The sequence below is a fragment of the Diabrotica undecimpunctata genome, chromosome 8 (assembly GCF_040954645.1).
Source record: "Diabrotica undecimpunctata isolate CICGRU chromosome 8, icDiaUnde3, whole genome shotgun sequence".
Taxonomy (NCBI): Eukaryota; Metazoa; Arthropoda; class Insecta; order Coleoptera; family Chrysomelidae; genus Diabrotica; species Diabrotica undecimpunctata.
In genome coordinates this window covers 113,628,113-113,642,911 of record NC_092810.1, presented here as the reverse complement: position 1 = coordinate 113,642,911, position 14,799 = coordinate 113,628,113, and the positions used below count along the sequence as shown (strand labels likewise).

General features: G+C 32.4%; 1 protein-coding gene across 1 annotated transcript in view; it reads left to right on the top strand.

The window, feature by feature from the left end:
* LOC140447875 (uncharacterized) overlaps window positions 1–14,799 on the top strand; it is a 32,506-nt gene that overhangs the window by 6,247 nt on the left and 11,460 nt on the right. The window contains exon 2 of the mRNA XM_072540786.1: window positions 10,588–10,965. Coding sequence (XP_072396887.1) covers window positions 10,588–10,965 — 378 coding nt within the window. The remainder of the gene's footprint in view (window positions 1–10,587; window positions 10,966–14,799) is intronic.

Sequence of the window (14,799 nt, the reverse complement as noted above, 5' to 3'; positions counted from 1 at the left end):
TGCTCTACATACATCACATACGGCAAATAAAGTAATAAATCTACTATGCGACAGTATGATGCCATACGCAGAAAAAGTAAATGGAAAATATCAGGTAGTAAGTAAATCAACAATTAATCATATTTCTACCATTAGACAAATTTAAAAAATCACTGGATATTGGCATAGATAGTCACCATAAATCGACTATATCGATTAAAAAGCATCCTGCAAATCAGTACATAGAAGAGAGATTCGAGCAATAAAAGATCTAGGAATACTAAATCAGTTGGCAATGTTCCCAAAAATAACATTTAAAACCAACAACGGTCTACGCTAGGGTGACGCTCTCTCCTCTATACTGTTTAATCTGGGGCTAGACAAAGTAATAAACATGTGTCCAAAATCACAATAACAAACTTAGTGTATAACGAGTCTGTGAAAATCATTGGCTACGCTGACGATAATGATATTGTTGGAAGAATGGAAAACGATGTACGAGAGTCATATTGCCTATAAATAGCCGCCAACTAAACAAGTCTTATATTAAACACCAACAAAAAGAAATACATGAAGGTAAGCACGCCACCGCGAATGCTACTACCACTCTTTATAGAAGATAATGTAATTTAGGCAGTTAACGAATTTGCACACTTGTCAACACTTGTCAACATTAAAAAAAGCATTTTCGCAGAGATTACCCACAGAATTTTTATGGCCAGTAGGTGCTATTTTGGTCTTAATTATCTTTTAAAATCCTTAAATATATCAAAAAATATAAACATAAGGCTTTATTAAACAATAATACGCCTAGTCCTAACATATTAGGGACTTAGACTTGGAAAAATCACAATGAAAATTGTTTAGGATGTTTTGAGAAGCAGATGCTAAGGAGAATTTATGGAGCAGTGAATGACTGTGATATGTGGAGAAGACGATACAACTTCTTACTTTATAGTTATAAGATTAATAAATTGTTAACATCGAAGAATATATGAGAAACATGGTACATAGTACGTGCTTGGAGGAGAAAGGCTTGGTGGATACGAAAGACTGGAGAAAAATTATTAAGGAGGCTAGGACCCACATATAGTTGTTAAGGAAGAATGATTGAAAGAATGAATGATGATGATAAGCAGACCATGTAGTGCTACACCAGACAACAGGATCTAAAAAGAGCCCAATGTAATTCAACAACTTTTAAGTCTTTTAACATGATGACATTTGTTTCTAAAACAAAATGCATTATAACATCAAAGAGGCCTCTAAGATGTAAGCTTTGCAGATGTTGACGGAGAAGTACGAGAACGAACAATAATAGTAGCAAAAATCGCAGGATATATAAACGATAAAATCGTGGAAAACAAAAAAATTAATATTTAGACCAAATTAATCAACATTCTAAAAACTATCATAATAATCTAATGCAGAGACTGTACCAGGAATATAAAGAACCGACAAAATACCAAAAAAAACCTAATTGAAGATGCTTTGTAGAAAAGATGGAAATATACTCCTTGACAATTAAAAATTATAACGCCAAGTAAAATCGAAGAGATTAATAATTAGATATTAAAGAGAGAAAAGGATCGATTGAATGTATTAACTGAATAGGTGAAGAAAGGGTTAATATATAAACTGAACGAATGAAAACTTGTTATTTAAGCCCCATTTAGGCGGTGCACCTCTTCAAGGTGAGGGCTCCCTAGCCTGGGAGCAGACGTTAGTCTACGATTGCAATTTTGTGTATGTTAGGAGGAAGGGTTGACTAGTGGTAGTGCTTAGAAGCAGTAGTCAGTCAGTAGATTCTTGGTGGTGTTTTGTGATGCGTGTTGATGTTAGTCGAGGAAGTTTTTGGTGGCTCATTTTGTCACTTCTCGATTTCTGGACTATCAACCAGCTGATGTATGATTACTGACGGGAAATCAGCACGCCTTTTTATGATCTTTCTCAAAATCTTTCTTTCTGTGGCCATAATGCCATTTAATTGATGGTTGTTCAACAGGGAGAAAAGAACCGCCCTGTACTCAATAATGGGTCTGATGTAAATTTTATAAGTGTGGAGGAGAGTCTTACTGTGTGCCCCCCAAGATTTACCAGATACAGCTAGAAGGAGTTTAGCCTTTCCTCTCACCTTGTTAAGGGCGAGGTTAAGCTCAGTCTCCCAATTGAGGTTCCTCCGAAATTGAACACCTAAGTAGTTGACTGAATTTTGGAAAGACTTTGTAAAGCTCTATCTGGTTAACCATCGTCTTCGAACCTGGAGGTTCCCGAATATCTGAAGAGGATGGTTTGTGTCTTGGTAGAATTGAAAGTGACTCTCCATTTTTTGCACCATTTGACAACTTTTGCAAGTTGGGCTTAAGAACTACTAAATGCAGAGCGGCTCCTTATAGTTCCCTTTTCTGTGCCTGAGGCGAGCAGTACTGTGTCGTCGGCATATAGGAGGATTGTATAGTTTTGATAGGGGTGTGGGAGGTCACTGTTATAAACTGTGTAAAGAATAGGAGCTAAAATTGAGCCTTGTGGTACTCCAGCAAGTGAAGTGAAAGGGGTAGAATGTTGTTCGCTTAATAAATAGTGAATGGTTTTTAGAAAAGTTGTTAACAGCCAGCAAGGCGGACTTTTTTGATCAGATCTGCATGCCAGACCTAATCGAAGTCCTTCTGGACATCTAGGAAAATGCCTATGGCAATTTTGCCTTTTTCATTGATTGCTCTGAATATGAAAGTTGCTGCTTGAGCCAATGCATTTTGTGCGGAGTGATCAGCTCTGAATCCAAATTGGAATTTTGGGATGATGTTGTTTGTGTCTAGGAATTCTACAAGTTTCTCCTTAAGGATTCTCTCGTAGACTTTACCTAGTGTGTTTAGCAGTTAAATTGGTCTGTAGGATTCTGTGCTGGTTAGGGGTTTCCCCGGTTTAGGGATCATGATTTTGCTGGTTACTTTCCAAGGAGTAAGAAAGTGGCACAGCAAAAGACATGCATTGACTATGTTAGTGAGCAGCGGGATTATGCCCCCTGGGAGTTTGTTCAGGCATCTCCTATGTATGCCATCTGGTCCAGGAGATGTGTTTTTACCAAAGTTGCACATCTGCTTGACAGTGTCCTCTTGCACCGGATCCATAATTGGATGTTGTATATTATAGTATACAGAATATAAAATATAAACTGAATAGTAAAAGAAATTGTGGTGATAATCATACGAAACAAATGATAAGTGAAATATGGAATCCTGGGTGTCCAAAATATGTTGTGCGATGTTGTAAGTAAGGTTAGGGCAGATGTAAGAGGTGTAAGAAAATAAAGCAAGCAGTTTACCTAAAATAAAAAATGAGAAGACATAAGACAAATTATTTTTTATAAAAATATTTTGTTTTACACTCCGAGTATTTGGTTTTACATATTTAAATAAACACAATGATTATTAATATTAGTCCAAAAATTTCTCACATTACGTAATATAATGAAATATTTTCTAGGGTAAAGATGCCATAAAGCGAATAATCATACCATATAATTACTGTATGTGTATTTGCCAATATGCTCATAAAAAATGAAAAATATGTTAATGGGACTAACAGAGCATTTAAACCACTAAATTTATGCTAATTTGATTTCACTAATTGGAAATGCGATACGTAACGGTATTGTTAGTAATGCTTAATGACCATACATTTGCCATATCCTAAGTTTGACGTAGAGTAAAATTTACTTCTCTGACTTTTTATTTAATTCTACATTTATTAATTATATGTATAGATACAAATCGTACGTTTTTATAATATTTGATATTTTTTCAAGCAGAAGAGACGGATCTTTGAATAAGGTTTTGCGCAGATCGTTATTTGTAAACTTTTGTTTTGTTCTATAGCGTATTTATTTGAAAATCAATATAAATAATTAATTCTAGACCTTTTTTCTGCTTGTATGCCTTTGATTCACTCCCGAATAATTTCAGAAAAGGGACAAAATGCTTATAAATATATACGAACATATTTCGTTACGGTCTTTACCTGCTTTAAATTTCTAGATTATTTCTTATCCTCTTACTTTGACGTTATCGTCAACTAGCTTGACAAGTGGCTAAAACTTCAACAATCATGACTTTGTATAAATAACGAAATCATTACCTGGTAGTTTTTGAGAAGTCGTTCTTAAAACAGTTATGTCCCGTAAGCTTTATTGTATATTTTATCTCTCTGTATTTATAGCTAATGTATGATTTGTTAGTGATAAGCTGTCGAAATCGATGAAAGTTCATCGTATATTTAAAACATCTCTTTTACTTCATCAATTTACACCTTTCACGCTTTTGGTCATCTATATTCCATTTCGTCTCCAATTTTCCGTACGTTTCTTAACCATCGGATATATTGATAATACGCATATATCGACATAGTATGACAACAACTAAATAGAATTATTTTTCAGATAGGTACAATTACATTACTAAGTAGCATTTCATAATTATCGCTTGCCAAATTTCCTTCCATAAAAAATAGCCAAATTGACTAGGTTTTTACCATAACTCACCATACATTTAGTATTTGTGGTCTTCGGTATGGTTTTCACGTATAATAGTGTACTTTACTTTACTCCAATACCTTAAATTTTGGCGATTTACACTACCACACAGTGTAAATATTGCTTCATTGGAACAATATATCTTATTAACGAAGTTCTCTTCAGTTACAATTTCGTTCATCATTACCTTGCTAAACTGTAATCTACGATCGTAGTCATCTTCATTTAATCCTTGCAACAACTGGATTTTGTAGGGTTTAAATCAATTGTTATGTAATTTACGTAAGACTAAATAATGACCTACATACTGCATTTGTGCAGCTCTGTGTGAGAATGTATGTGGATCTTCAATGAAACTTTACTATAAAACTTAAGTTTGGTAAGTTATAGTAGTTTTTGCTAATAGCTTCTTTTGTTCAAATGCCATCTTTTACTCATCAAGTTTGTTCAAAGCGCCTTACAATTTTTTTGTACCGTCGCCTTATGGATATAAAAATGGTTAGAGAAGGCATTAAGTAGCTTCTCATCAATAAATCAGCAATTCGCTCTTTTTTTTAAACCATCTTTATTGTAGATCTTATAAAAACACATGAAATTGTCAGCTTTAGTTAATAATGCAATTTATTTTACACAACTTTTCAATAAACGTCAAACTATTATTTTTATGAATTAATGTTAAAATCACAGCATTCGGTATTTACTTAATTACTTCAAAACTATTTGGCACTAGATAAAATACCAACTGTTACATAATGTTTGAACCCGCATTGAAGTGAGGATTCTAATAATTATACAATATATATTTTATAGTATTGTATGTGACTGATAATATCAAAAAATAGTAAACATGGCAACATTAAAAGCATCAAATTTAAAATTTCCATATTGCAGAATAGTCGTATCCCGGTTTTTGTATAGGACTATCTAGTTAAGATATAATTAGGCGTTTCTAGACTTTTCGTCCACTCTTTATATAACTTTAGGTTTACTTGGGAAGAGACGATGAATAAAATAACATCACGACAGCATTACATTTTTTTGTGTTTAAGTAAGAACTTTCCGCTCAAATCACAATTTTTTACGTATCTCGTACAGTATTTGTGTAACCAATACTGACACCGAGCACACTTTATCCAGTAAACAACTCTTTTAGAATATTTATATTCTTTACCACATTCTATACGATAGTCATTATTGTGTTCTTTAACTTCATCAACATCATCAGCATCCAGTTCTGGTTACCTTTCCCCGTCTGATGTGTCAGATATATCTAGTTTCGTTGTTTTGGCTCTTTCTTGGTTGCTTACTATTTGTTTTTTCTACCTTTCTACGTTTCTGTTAAACTTTTTTCTTTAGATTGTTTATCTTGCTCCTATTATTCAAAACCGAAGCTCTGATCTTTTGTAAATCGCTTCAACGTATGAGACGTTGGTTACTGGAGAAATGTTTTCCAATATTTTTCTGGTGTAATGTCATTATTTGGGTTAGTTGAAACTAGCAGATCACTAAAAGTCTTTGATATATCCGATTGTATTAGGTCAGATGAAAGGATATTTGATGGTTCAGGTTTAGGAGAAACATTTTTAGTAGGTGTCTGATGAGAAGAGTCTTGTTGTGAATTATTTGCAACCTTTCTGGAAGGTGCTTGATAAAAAGAGCCTGGTTGGGGAATATTTGCAACTATTCTGATAGGTACCTGACAAGACGGACTAAATTAAGGATTATCTGCCTAGTGAACATATACTAAAAAGCGTAGTCTGAAATTATATAAGGGTACAATGGTACAATACAGGTGGCGCGAAATCCAAAGATCTCATTGCTTACAGGTATTGTTTTTGACCAAGCTTTGTCTGCCAATTAATAGTCTGCCAAATATGAGCCTGTTTATTTTCCTTGTTTTAATTAGTTTTTATAAACACGTTACATTGAGTGACAATTGCTTTAAAGTACTTAAAAATAGCTCTATTTAACGGTACCAAATAGTGTGTTGTGTGTTCTAACATCTCAGTAAATTTTAATGGAAACTGAAACCATCTAATATGAGTAACACTGCTTCTGGAGTTTTCTGTAGAGAAAAATATTTCTTAACCAAAAAAAAACAGATTCCACCCGTCACGTAAGCTGACTTCTGCGACATATAGATTACAGATCCAATGGGCATACCGTCTTTGTTGGCAGGTTTTTATTCTTACCTTTATACCTTAAATGAGGCGGTTGACGTGAGAAAGGCACATAGGCTTATGTGCCCTTTTTACGCAGAATGACTATTTAGGTCCGCCATATTTTACCCTTTACAATGATATAGCTTTCATGTATTTATCCTTAAAAATGAGGTTGGTGGAACTGTTTGAATATTAGTATGCAGGATGATTTTTCATACATGTGATTGTTTATAAACTGTTTTTGCAGGTGTTTTGTATACTTGCAGAGCTATTTATCCCTTCTCATTTGTCTCGGTCTCTTGTCATAATTTGTCATAATATATAAATAATATATTATAGTGAGGTTAAAGTATCGGTGTTGTTATTCTGATAAGATTTATTCTATTATAGTAATATTATATCAAGTTCTATTCTGATAACAACCGTGATACGTAATGGAGAATATAGTGATTATGAAGATGTTCAAGAAGTTAATAGTTCTGATGGGAAGAGGAAAAGGAAAGTGGTCCATAAACAGAAAAATAGGAAATCTCTGTCAGGAAAGAAGGCTAGTTCCAAGTCATTCAATTGAGTTACTGACTGCTGCCAAAACAAATCCCACAAAAATCTGCCTCTTGACTTTCAAGTAGAACTTTTTGATTACTTCTACAAACTGCCAGAACAACAGTCTCCAAGATACCAGTTATACAGCTGTATGAACGTAGTTAAAGATCCAGAAACTAGAAGGAAATAATGATCTATGAGAGGAAACACTTAAGTTTCGCAATGTTTCAATGTTTCGCAAGTTTATTTTGGACTTGTTTTAAATTTCAATAAAACGCATACGTATTATTCAAAAAAAGATATTATTGGGTGATTTATTTGAAGAAAAAAAAGAAAAACATTCTAATAGGCCCAGAAACATTTCAGATGACGTTGTTGTGTTAATGGGGAGCACTTGGCTAGTATACCCCATGATGAAAGTCATTACTGTAGAAACAAAAGTAATTTGCAATATTTTGACAACACTGTATTAAATTAAAATCATTGTATAGTAATCATTGTTCCAGGCCTTTTTCAAAGAAAGAAAAAAGGAAACTCTGAAGATGTCTTATTAAACATATTATCAGTACTTTAAAACTAAGTTTTCCTGTTCTGTTCGCAAACCTAAAACAGATGCGTGATATGTATATTGCTTAATTCAAAGAAGAAAATTTCTCATACCTAATTTTGGAATTTTGACTATTCTCAAAATTTCCCAATACCAAAGCTAAATGTCAATACCCAATTTTACAAACGAATGTTTTGGTTGTACCGTGTGTTGTACCATTCATGCGTTTAACGACGACTCTAGTTATTGCTATACATTTACTGAGTGTGATGGAAAGAAAAATCCTAACTCTGTGACATCTTTTTTATTTGATTATATTAAAATACAGATAAGTAAATTTTCTACCATTAAAACTGAGTGCTTCGCAATGCTGCTAAAAACAGAATTATTTCATCCTGACTATTTAACATCTCACCTGACAAGACGATGTACGGTGGACGCCTACGCAGAAATGCACGGCACCTTAAGAAGAGCAGATTCTCCTTTCGCGCAGTAACAGAACAATATATATAATTATATAAATATAATATATATAAACATATAGTTTTTAAACTATTATTATCATTTTTAACCTATATGTATCCTACAAGACATTCTTCTAATGACCAAGTTTTATGCAATAATTTGGTATATAATATTCAAATTTGACCTTTGCCTTCCTTCAATTGTCTCATAAAATATATTAAATCTTATCTTATTTAGTATTTTTTTAATGCATTTGTCTGTATATCACAAACTTATAATAAAATCATTACCATTTACGCCATAACAATATTAATCCATATTATTTAATCAAGTCAAGGTAGATTTCTCTAATGCCATTATCGCTAATAAAGTGCAACCTTATTACCCAGATACAATTCCATTTTAATTTCACCTAATTAAATAATAATTGAGAAAAAACTGGTGTCATTATCAAATCAGAATTACTAATAGATTTATATAATCGGCTTATGAATTTAGACGTATGTCATTTAGAGATATTATCACAAGTTCTTTGCAGTTTACTCTTGATTTATGAACAATATTTAATTGAATTATTAAAATTGTTATATTATTTTAACTGATATGGTAATATATTATACTAAATATAGTTCTAATTTGAAACATAAGTGAAAAGCGAAGATTAAACTCAGTTCAAAAATTAAATTGAGTTAAATGGAAATCACCAGCAATCTGTAATTACAATAACACGCCTAAATTCCAGACTATATTAGTTCATAAAAAAATAGAATGGCCTAATCGATGAAGCCTGTATCTTTTTTCTATAGCTAATGTTAAAGTGTTGCTATAACAACTGTTTTGAGTAGATAAAGTATCACTTTAACCGCAAGGGTAGATAAAGTGATACTTTAACAGCAAGAATAGATAAAATGTTTTTACTTTTTTTATTCAATAAAATTTACAAATTCAAACACATTAAGGATTAAAAACAACTGAAATTTTACAATTAACATTATATTAGAAATATCTATTTTTTGAGCATCACAACTTGTACTCGTTTGCTTAAACACTTGATTCGAGGTACTGGATTGATTTTCTGGTCATTAATACGTAACATTTGTTGACAGATGACAGATTGTTAATTCATATCCCTAGCAATGGAGCAACACAATTGCGATTTTTGTGCTAAAAATTACAATTTTCTTTGAAATTCTATTTTTCACCTGAACTTGAAGTCTTGCTATAGAAAAAAATGTTGTGTTGCACACGACGATAAAATCGCTTTATCTTCTCAAGCATAATTGGCGTCTCGACTGCTGTCTCGACGCTAAAAAACGCTCTCGAAGATAAAGTACAATTTTATCGTCTTGTACAATAAATAACTATTTTTCGAGCATCATAACTTGTAGTCGTTTGCTTAAACACTTGATTCGAGGTACTGGATTGATTTTCTGGTCCGCCAAGTATACACTTGGATACAGCAATATTATTGCTTATTGACTCTTCAATGTAAGATTTTGCAACAGATGACGATTTCCATCCACCTAAACGTTTAACTTTTACTAGATCAGCTCCAGAATTTGCGAACATAGTAGCTGAAGAACGACGGAAACAATGCCCCGTGTACATTTCTGAATTTGCTAGTTTCAAAAAATCTGCAATCTTCTTGAGGATATTATATATAGTGTTAATCCCCACCGACTTCGGATGTTATTTATAAAATAAATTGTAAAGACTGCAATTCAACATATATATTGAGCAAATACACGAATATCTACATAGAAGGGTTGTTGCACACAAAAATAGTGTTAAAACCAACAGATTAAATACTACAGCCTTAGCCAAGCATTTTATAAAAAATAGTCATGTTTTTTAATTTTGAAAAGTTGTTTAAATTATTTACTTCTTCACATTATGTCATGCGGTATTATATATATAATTTTAAAACACAATACCACAATATATAGATATTAAAAAAATTCTTCAAGTTGTCTCTTAAATTTGCTCCTACTAATTATGCCATTAATATTACACTGCATACACACTCACCATTTCACGAAACCTTTTAGAGATATAATAACACGAATCAGGTACTATCATTGGGAGAATTAAATTAAATGGGGTACTTTTATGAAAAAATGTAAAATAATTAAAAAATGTTAAGTTGAAAACAAGATTAGAGACTATTGCTAATAACTAATGGGGAAAAATAACTATGTTACCAAGAAACAATTAATAAATAAAGTTATCCTATTGGGTATAATACCGAATAAAATAGATTATTTCTAAAATATTTATTTTATAAATTGTTATTTTATACCCATTTCACGTTATTAGTAAGTTATACTCTAATAATATTCTATTTCGCTTGTTTCCTTTTCCAGGTAACAGTATTAATAGTATTAGTGGCATCAACGCAAGCTGGACTCCTAGGCGCTCCAGCAGCATATTCAACAGTTACTTCCCACGGAATCCTCGGTGGCCACGCCCTAGCAGCCCCATCAGTTTCATACGCATCGCCAGCAGTTTCATACGGATCGCCAGCAGTTTCATACGCAGCGCCAGCAGTTTCATACGCCGCGCCAGCAGTTTCCTATGCATCTCCAGCAGTTTCCTATGCAGCCGCTGCTCCTGCTGTATCCTATGCTGCACCTGCTATTACACACAGCATCGCTGCACCTGCGATAGCGCATACATACGCTGCACCGACAATTGTTAAAGCTGCTCCCGTGATCAAAGCTGCACCTCCTGTGGATTATGTAGTAAGTTATCATTATATTTTATAAAGAAGTAACACCTTTATTTCTTTTAGTGTAAGTATTTAAAATAATGTTTGAATCGATGTTTTAACTGGGTCCATAAATTAGATAGATTCTTTTTATCTAATAATTTATTTATATTTTTTCTTTATACTTTTAACCTCTTCCCTTGTAGTCACTTTACATTATTTGCTACAATTTTTTTGTGAAAGCATGGGTTATTGTAATTTCTTCCCTAAAAGTCATAAAATAAAAGTGATTATTTTTTTGGAAACATCACATCACAATCAAACAAGAACACATAAAGAAGCTACAGTCATTTTAAAATGTGCCGTTACTAAAGGCAAAACTAACACAAAAGAAAATGAAACCGAAAGTATTGCAAAAAAAAGGGCAAAAAACGTAATAAACAAAACATCTTCTTCTTCTTCTACTTCTTGGAGATCATTCGATCGGTTTAATTCTGAAGCTGCCTCTGGTTAATTTCCTGGGAGTGCCAACTATCCCTCCATCTTTTAGGTGGTCTTCCTGGAGGTCTTGAACCGGGCAAGTTATTTTCTAGGGCAATTTTTGGGAGTCTATGCTCATCCATTTGTCTTACATAACTGTACCACATCCTTTTAGGCTGCTTCCCCATCTTATAATATTTTCAATTTTGCACTGCTCTCTAACGTTTGTATTTCTCACCTTGTCTCTTCTTGTTTTGCCCACTATTGTTCTTAGGGTTTTCATCTCGGCAACCCTTAGCATCTGTTTCGTTTTGTTGGTATCTTCGCGCACTTCTATGCCATATGTCATGATCGTTCGTATGCAAGTCTTGTAGATTCTAATTTTACCATCTGTGCGCATATACGGATTTGACCAGACTATCTCCCGCAGATATCCCGACAATGCGGATGCATTGTTTATTTGACTCCTTAGGTCCTTTACTGGGTCATGTCTGCTTAATATATCTATGCCCAGATATCTGAATTGCATCACCTGTTCTATGGGGTTGTTTTCAACCACTAACTTACATCCAAGCGGATCTTTTGCTATTGTCATACATTTAGTTTTGTTGGTAGAAATGGTCATATTTAGTTGGGGCTTATTTAAAAGAACTGAAAGAGCTGTCTCTGAAGATCATCTTCTGATTCGGCAATAATTGCTGCATCATCTGCGTAATACACCATACCAATTATTTTGTTGCCCATTCTGTATCCGAGATTGAGAGAAGTTACTTTGTTTATAATTTTGCCCATGAGTAGGTTAAACAAGAAGGGGCTTAAACTGTCGCCTTGTCTAATTCCTCTCGGGGTTAGAATATTTTCAGTGAATTGGTTTCCTGCTCTAACTTTAGTTAAATAACAAAAATAAACAAAACATAAGAATAATAAATGCAATAAAAATAAGTAATTTAAAGTATCTGGGACCTTTGTAATGGGGAGAAAGCGATATGAAATTCTAAGATTAATAATACAGGAAAAGATAAGAGGAGGAAGGTGTATAGGAAAAAATATAGTGTCATGTATGAAAAAGTTAAGAGTCTGGTTAGATGCAGTTCAATAGAATTCTTCAGAGCAGCAGTAGTAACTCTAGTGATGATGATATCCAACCACCGATTGGGAGACGGCACTCAAAGAAGAAAAATACTGTCTATATGATGTGAGATGCAAGGGCTCGGAGGCAGTGAAAGAGATAATGTAGGGAAATGTGTGTAGACTCTAGAGATATTTGTCTTTATACTATATGTATACCAATGACAGTGTAACATAGCTAATTTCATAGCAAATTTAGATTTGCTATGGCTAGAAATATAAAGAGATTTGATTTGTTATAAATTTACACTAAAAAGACGAAATATCTTCCCGTAAAAGCTCAACTGTTGTACATTTACCTAAAGAGCATTTAATAACTTTTTCATACGGCGAATATACTTATTTAAATATATATCTCTTATTAAAGATTGTTTACTCTACAGAGCAGAAACTCGACAGGTAACATAAAATTTCAAGGGAAAAATCAAAGTATTTGAAATATATGTATTTCGAAAATCATTGGAAATATCTTGCTGCTTTAAATTTAAAAAGTTAATGTTACACAATGGATGGGGAAATCAACAGATATAAATAAAAAAGACAATCATGGTATGGTCATGTACAAAGGATGGATAATAAAAGAACACCAAAGAAAATCATACTTTAAATCATTTCTGTCGAATCGCAGAAAATTTAGGCTTTAGATTTAGGAAAATTTGAAAAAATATATTATTAAAAGTAACGATATTTACACGGAAATATTGGATAAAGCCACTAAGTAACCAAATAGCGTAGAAAATACGCACATATATAAACTGTAATGGTAGTTTTGTTTAGTTAATGTTTACTTTCATTTTCATTTTATTTTTCTGACCATACGTACCTACATTGGTAGTATATTCTTTAGAATTTAGGACGTCTTATTTTGGATATCCTTATTTTAATTCCTATAAAACTTTAGGCCAAAAATAAACAAATTACACCATTTACATAACTTTCAAATTCAAGAATCATTCTTGACCTTAAGAGAAGATGAAAGTAAATGAACCGAACGACAATATTGCCTTGATCTTAACATCTTAACTCGTCAACTTGAATCTTCTTGTTGTTGCTTGATCTTCTTTCACTTTCCATAGTTTCCCGTTTGAAGAACTACTAGGTTTTGTATAAAGCTGTCCATGCACGTGAATTTTATTTCTTGATCGCAAAGATCACTTTCTAAAAATTATGAACATACCTAAATATAGAAAAGTTTATTGATTAACAAAATATAGTAACAAAAATCAAAAGAGGAACTAACTATGTAGACCATACAGAATTTAACTATGTAGACTAAAACGCATAAAAATGAGTAGCAAATAGAATTTGAGTTGTAACGAAACTGTTTTTCTTAGACAGGCCTTTACAAAGATTTTCATAAATTGGAAAAAATATTAGATCTTTAAAGCATCTAATTAGTATTGATTTAATTCATATAACATCTAAAAATGATCGTTGTAGCTTTATGGTTATAAGACGCCAATTTTTATCATCAGAATTAAACTTTTAGAATGTGAGTTTTGTATTTCTTATGTAAAATACATCCACATAATTTTTGTCTCTAAATAATTAATAACTGAATACTCTTTTTATATTCCAGGTAGTTAATATTAAAGTACTTAAAATAAATAAGTAAAAATTCGTAAAAAAATAAAGTTTTATAAATTATATAAAGCTTTAAAAGTTAACAATAGCAGTCGACGCTCAATTACTAAAAACATTAACATGAACAAAAATAATCGTAAGATAAGAAAAAGACATCAAAATTCTTAGATTACTACTATATACTACATCTCTAAAGAAGAATATCTGGATTTGTATATATTAAGTTCGAAATTCATATTGATATTAGTCATATTAGTTTTAAAGCGAAGTTATTTTTACGAAGACCTTAAAAAAGCTATAGAAAACAGCAAAAAATCAAAAATTATTATAATGGGAGATTATAATACCAAAATCGGAAGAAAGATTGAAGACTTTGAAAACAAGATCGAAAATTTCGGATATGACGCAAGAAACACAAGAAAAGAAAAACTTCTTGCAACAAAAAAAAAAACAAAGATGAAGTTAAATGTGTCGATAGCAATTAAAGTAAATTGTATACTCACGCTTAATCAAGCCATTAAGAGCGATGCTGGGAATATTTATATTCCACTAAGCATCAACAATTTACCCATATAAATTACTATCTTTCTTGTACTCATTGCGTCGAGTAAGGACGATAAATATGCGAAAATGGTTGTGTTTCGATTTAATTTGAGCTTCTTACCACTCCCTGACA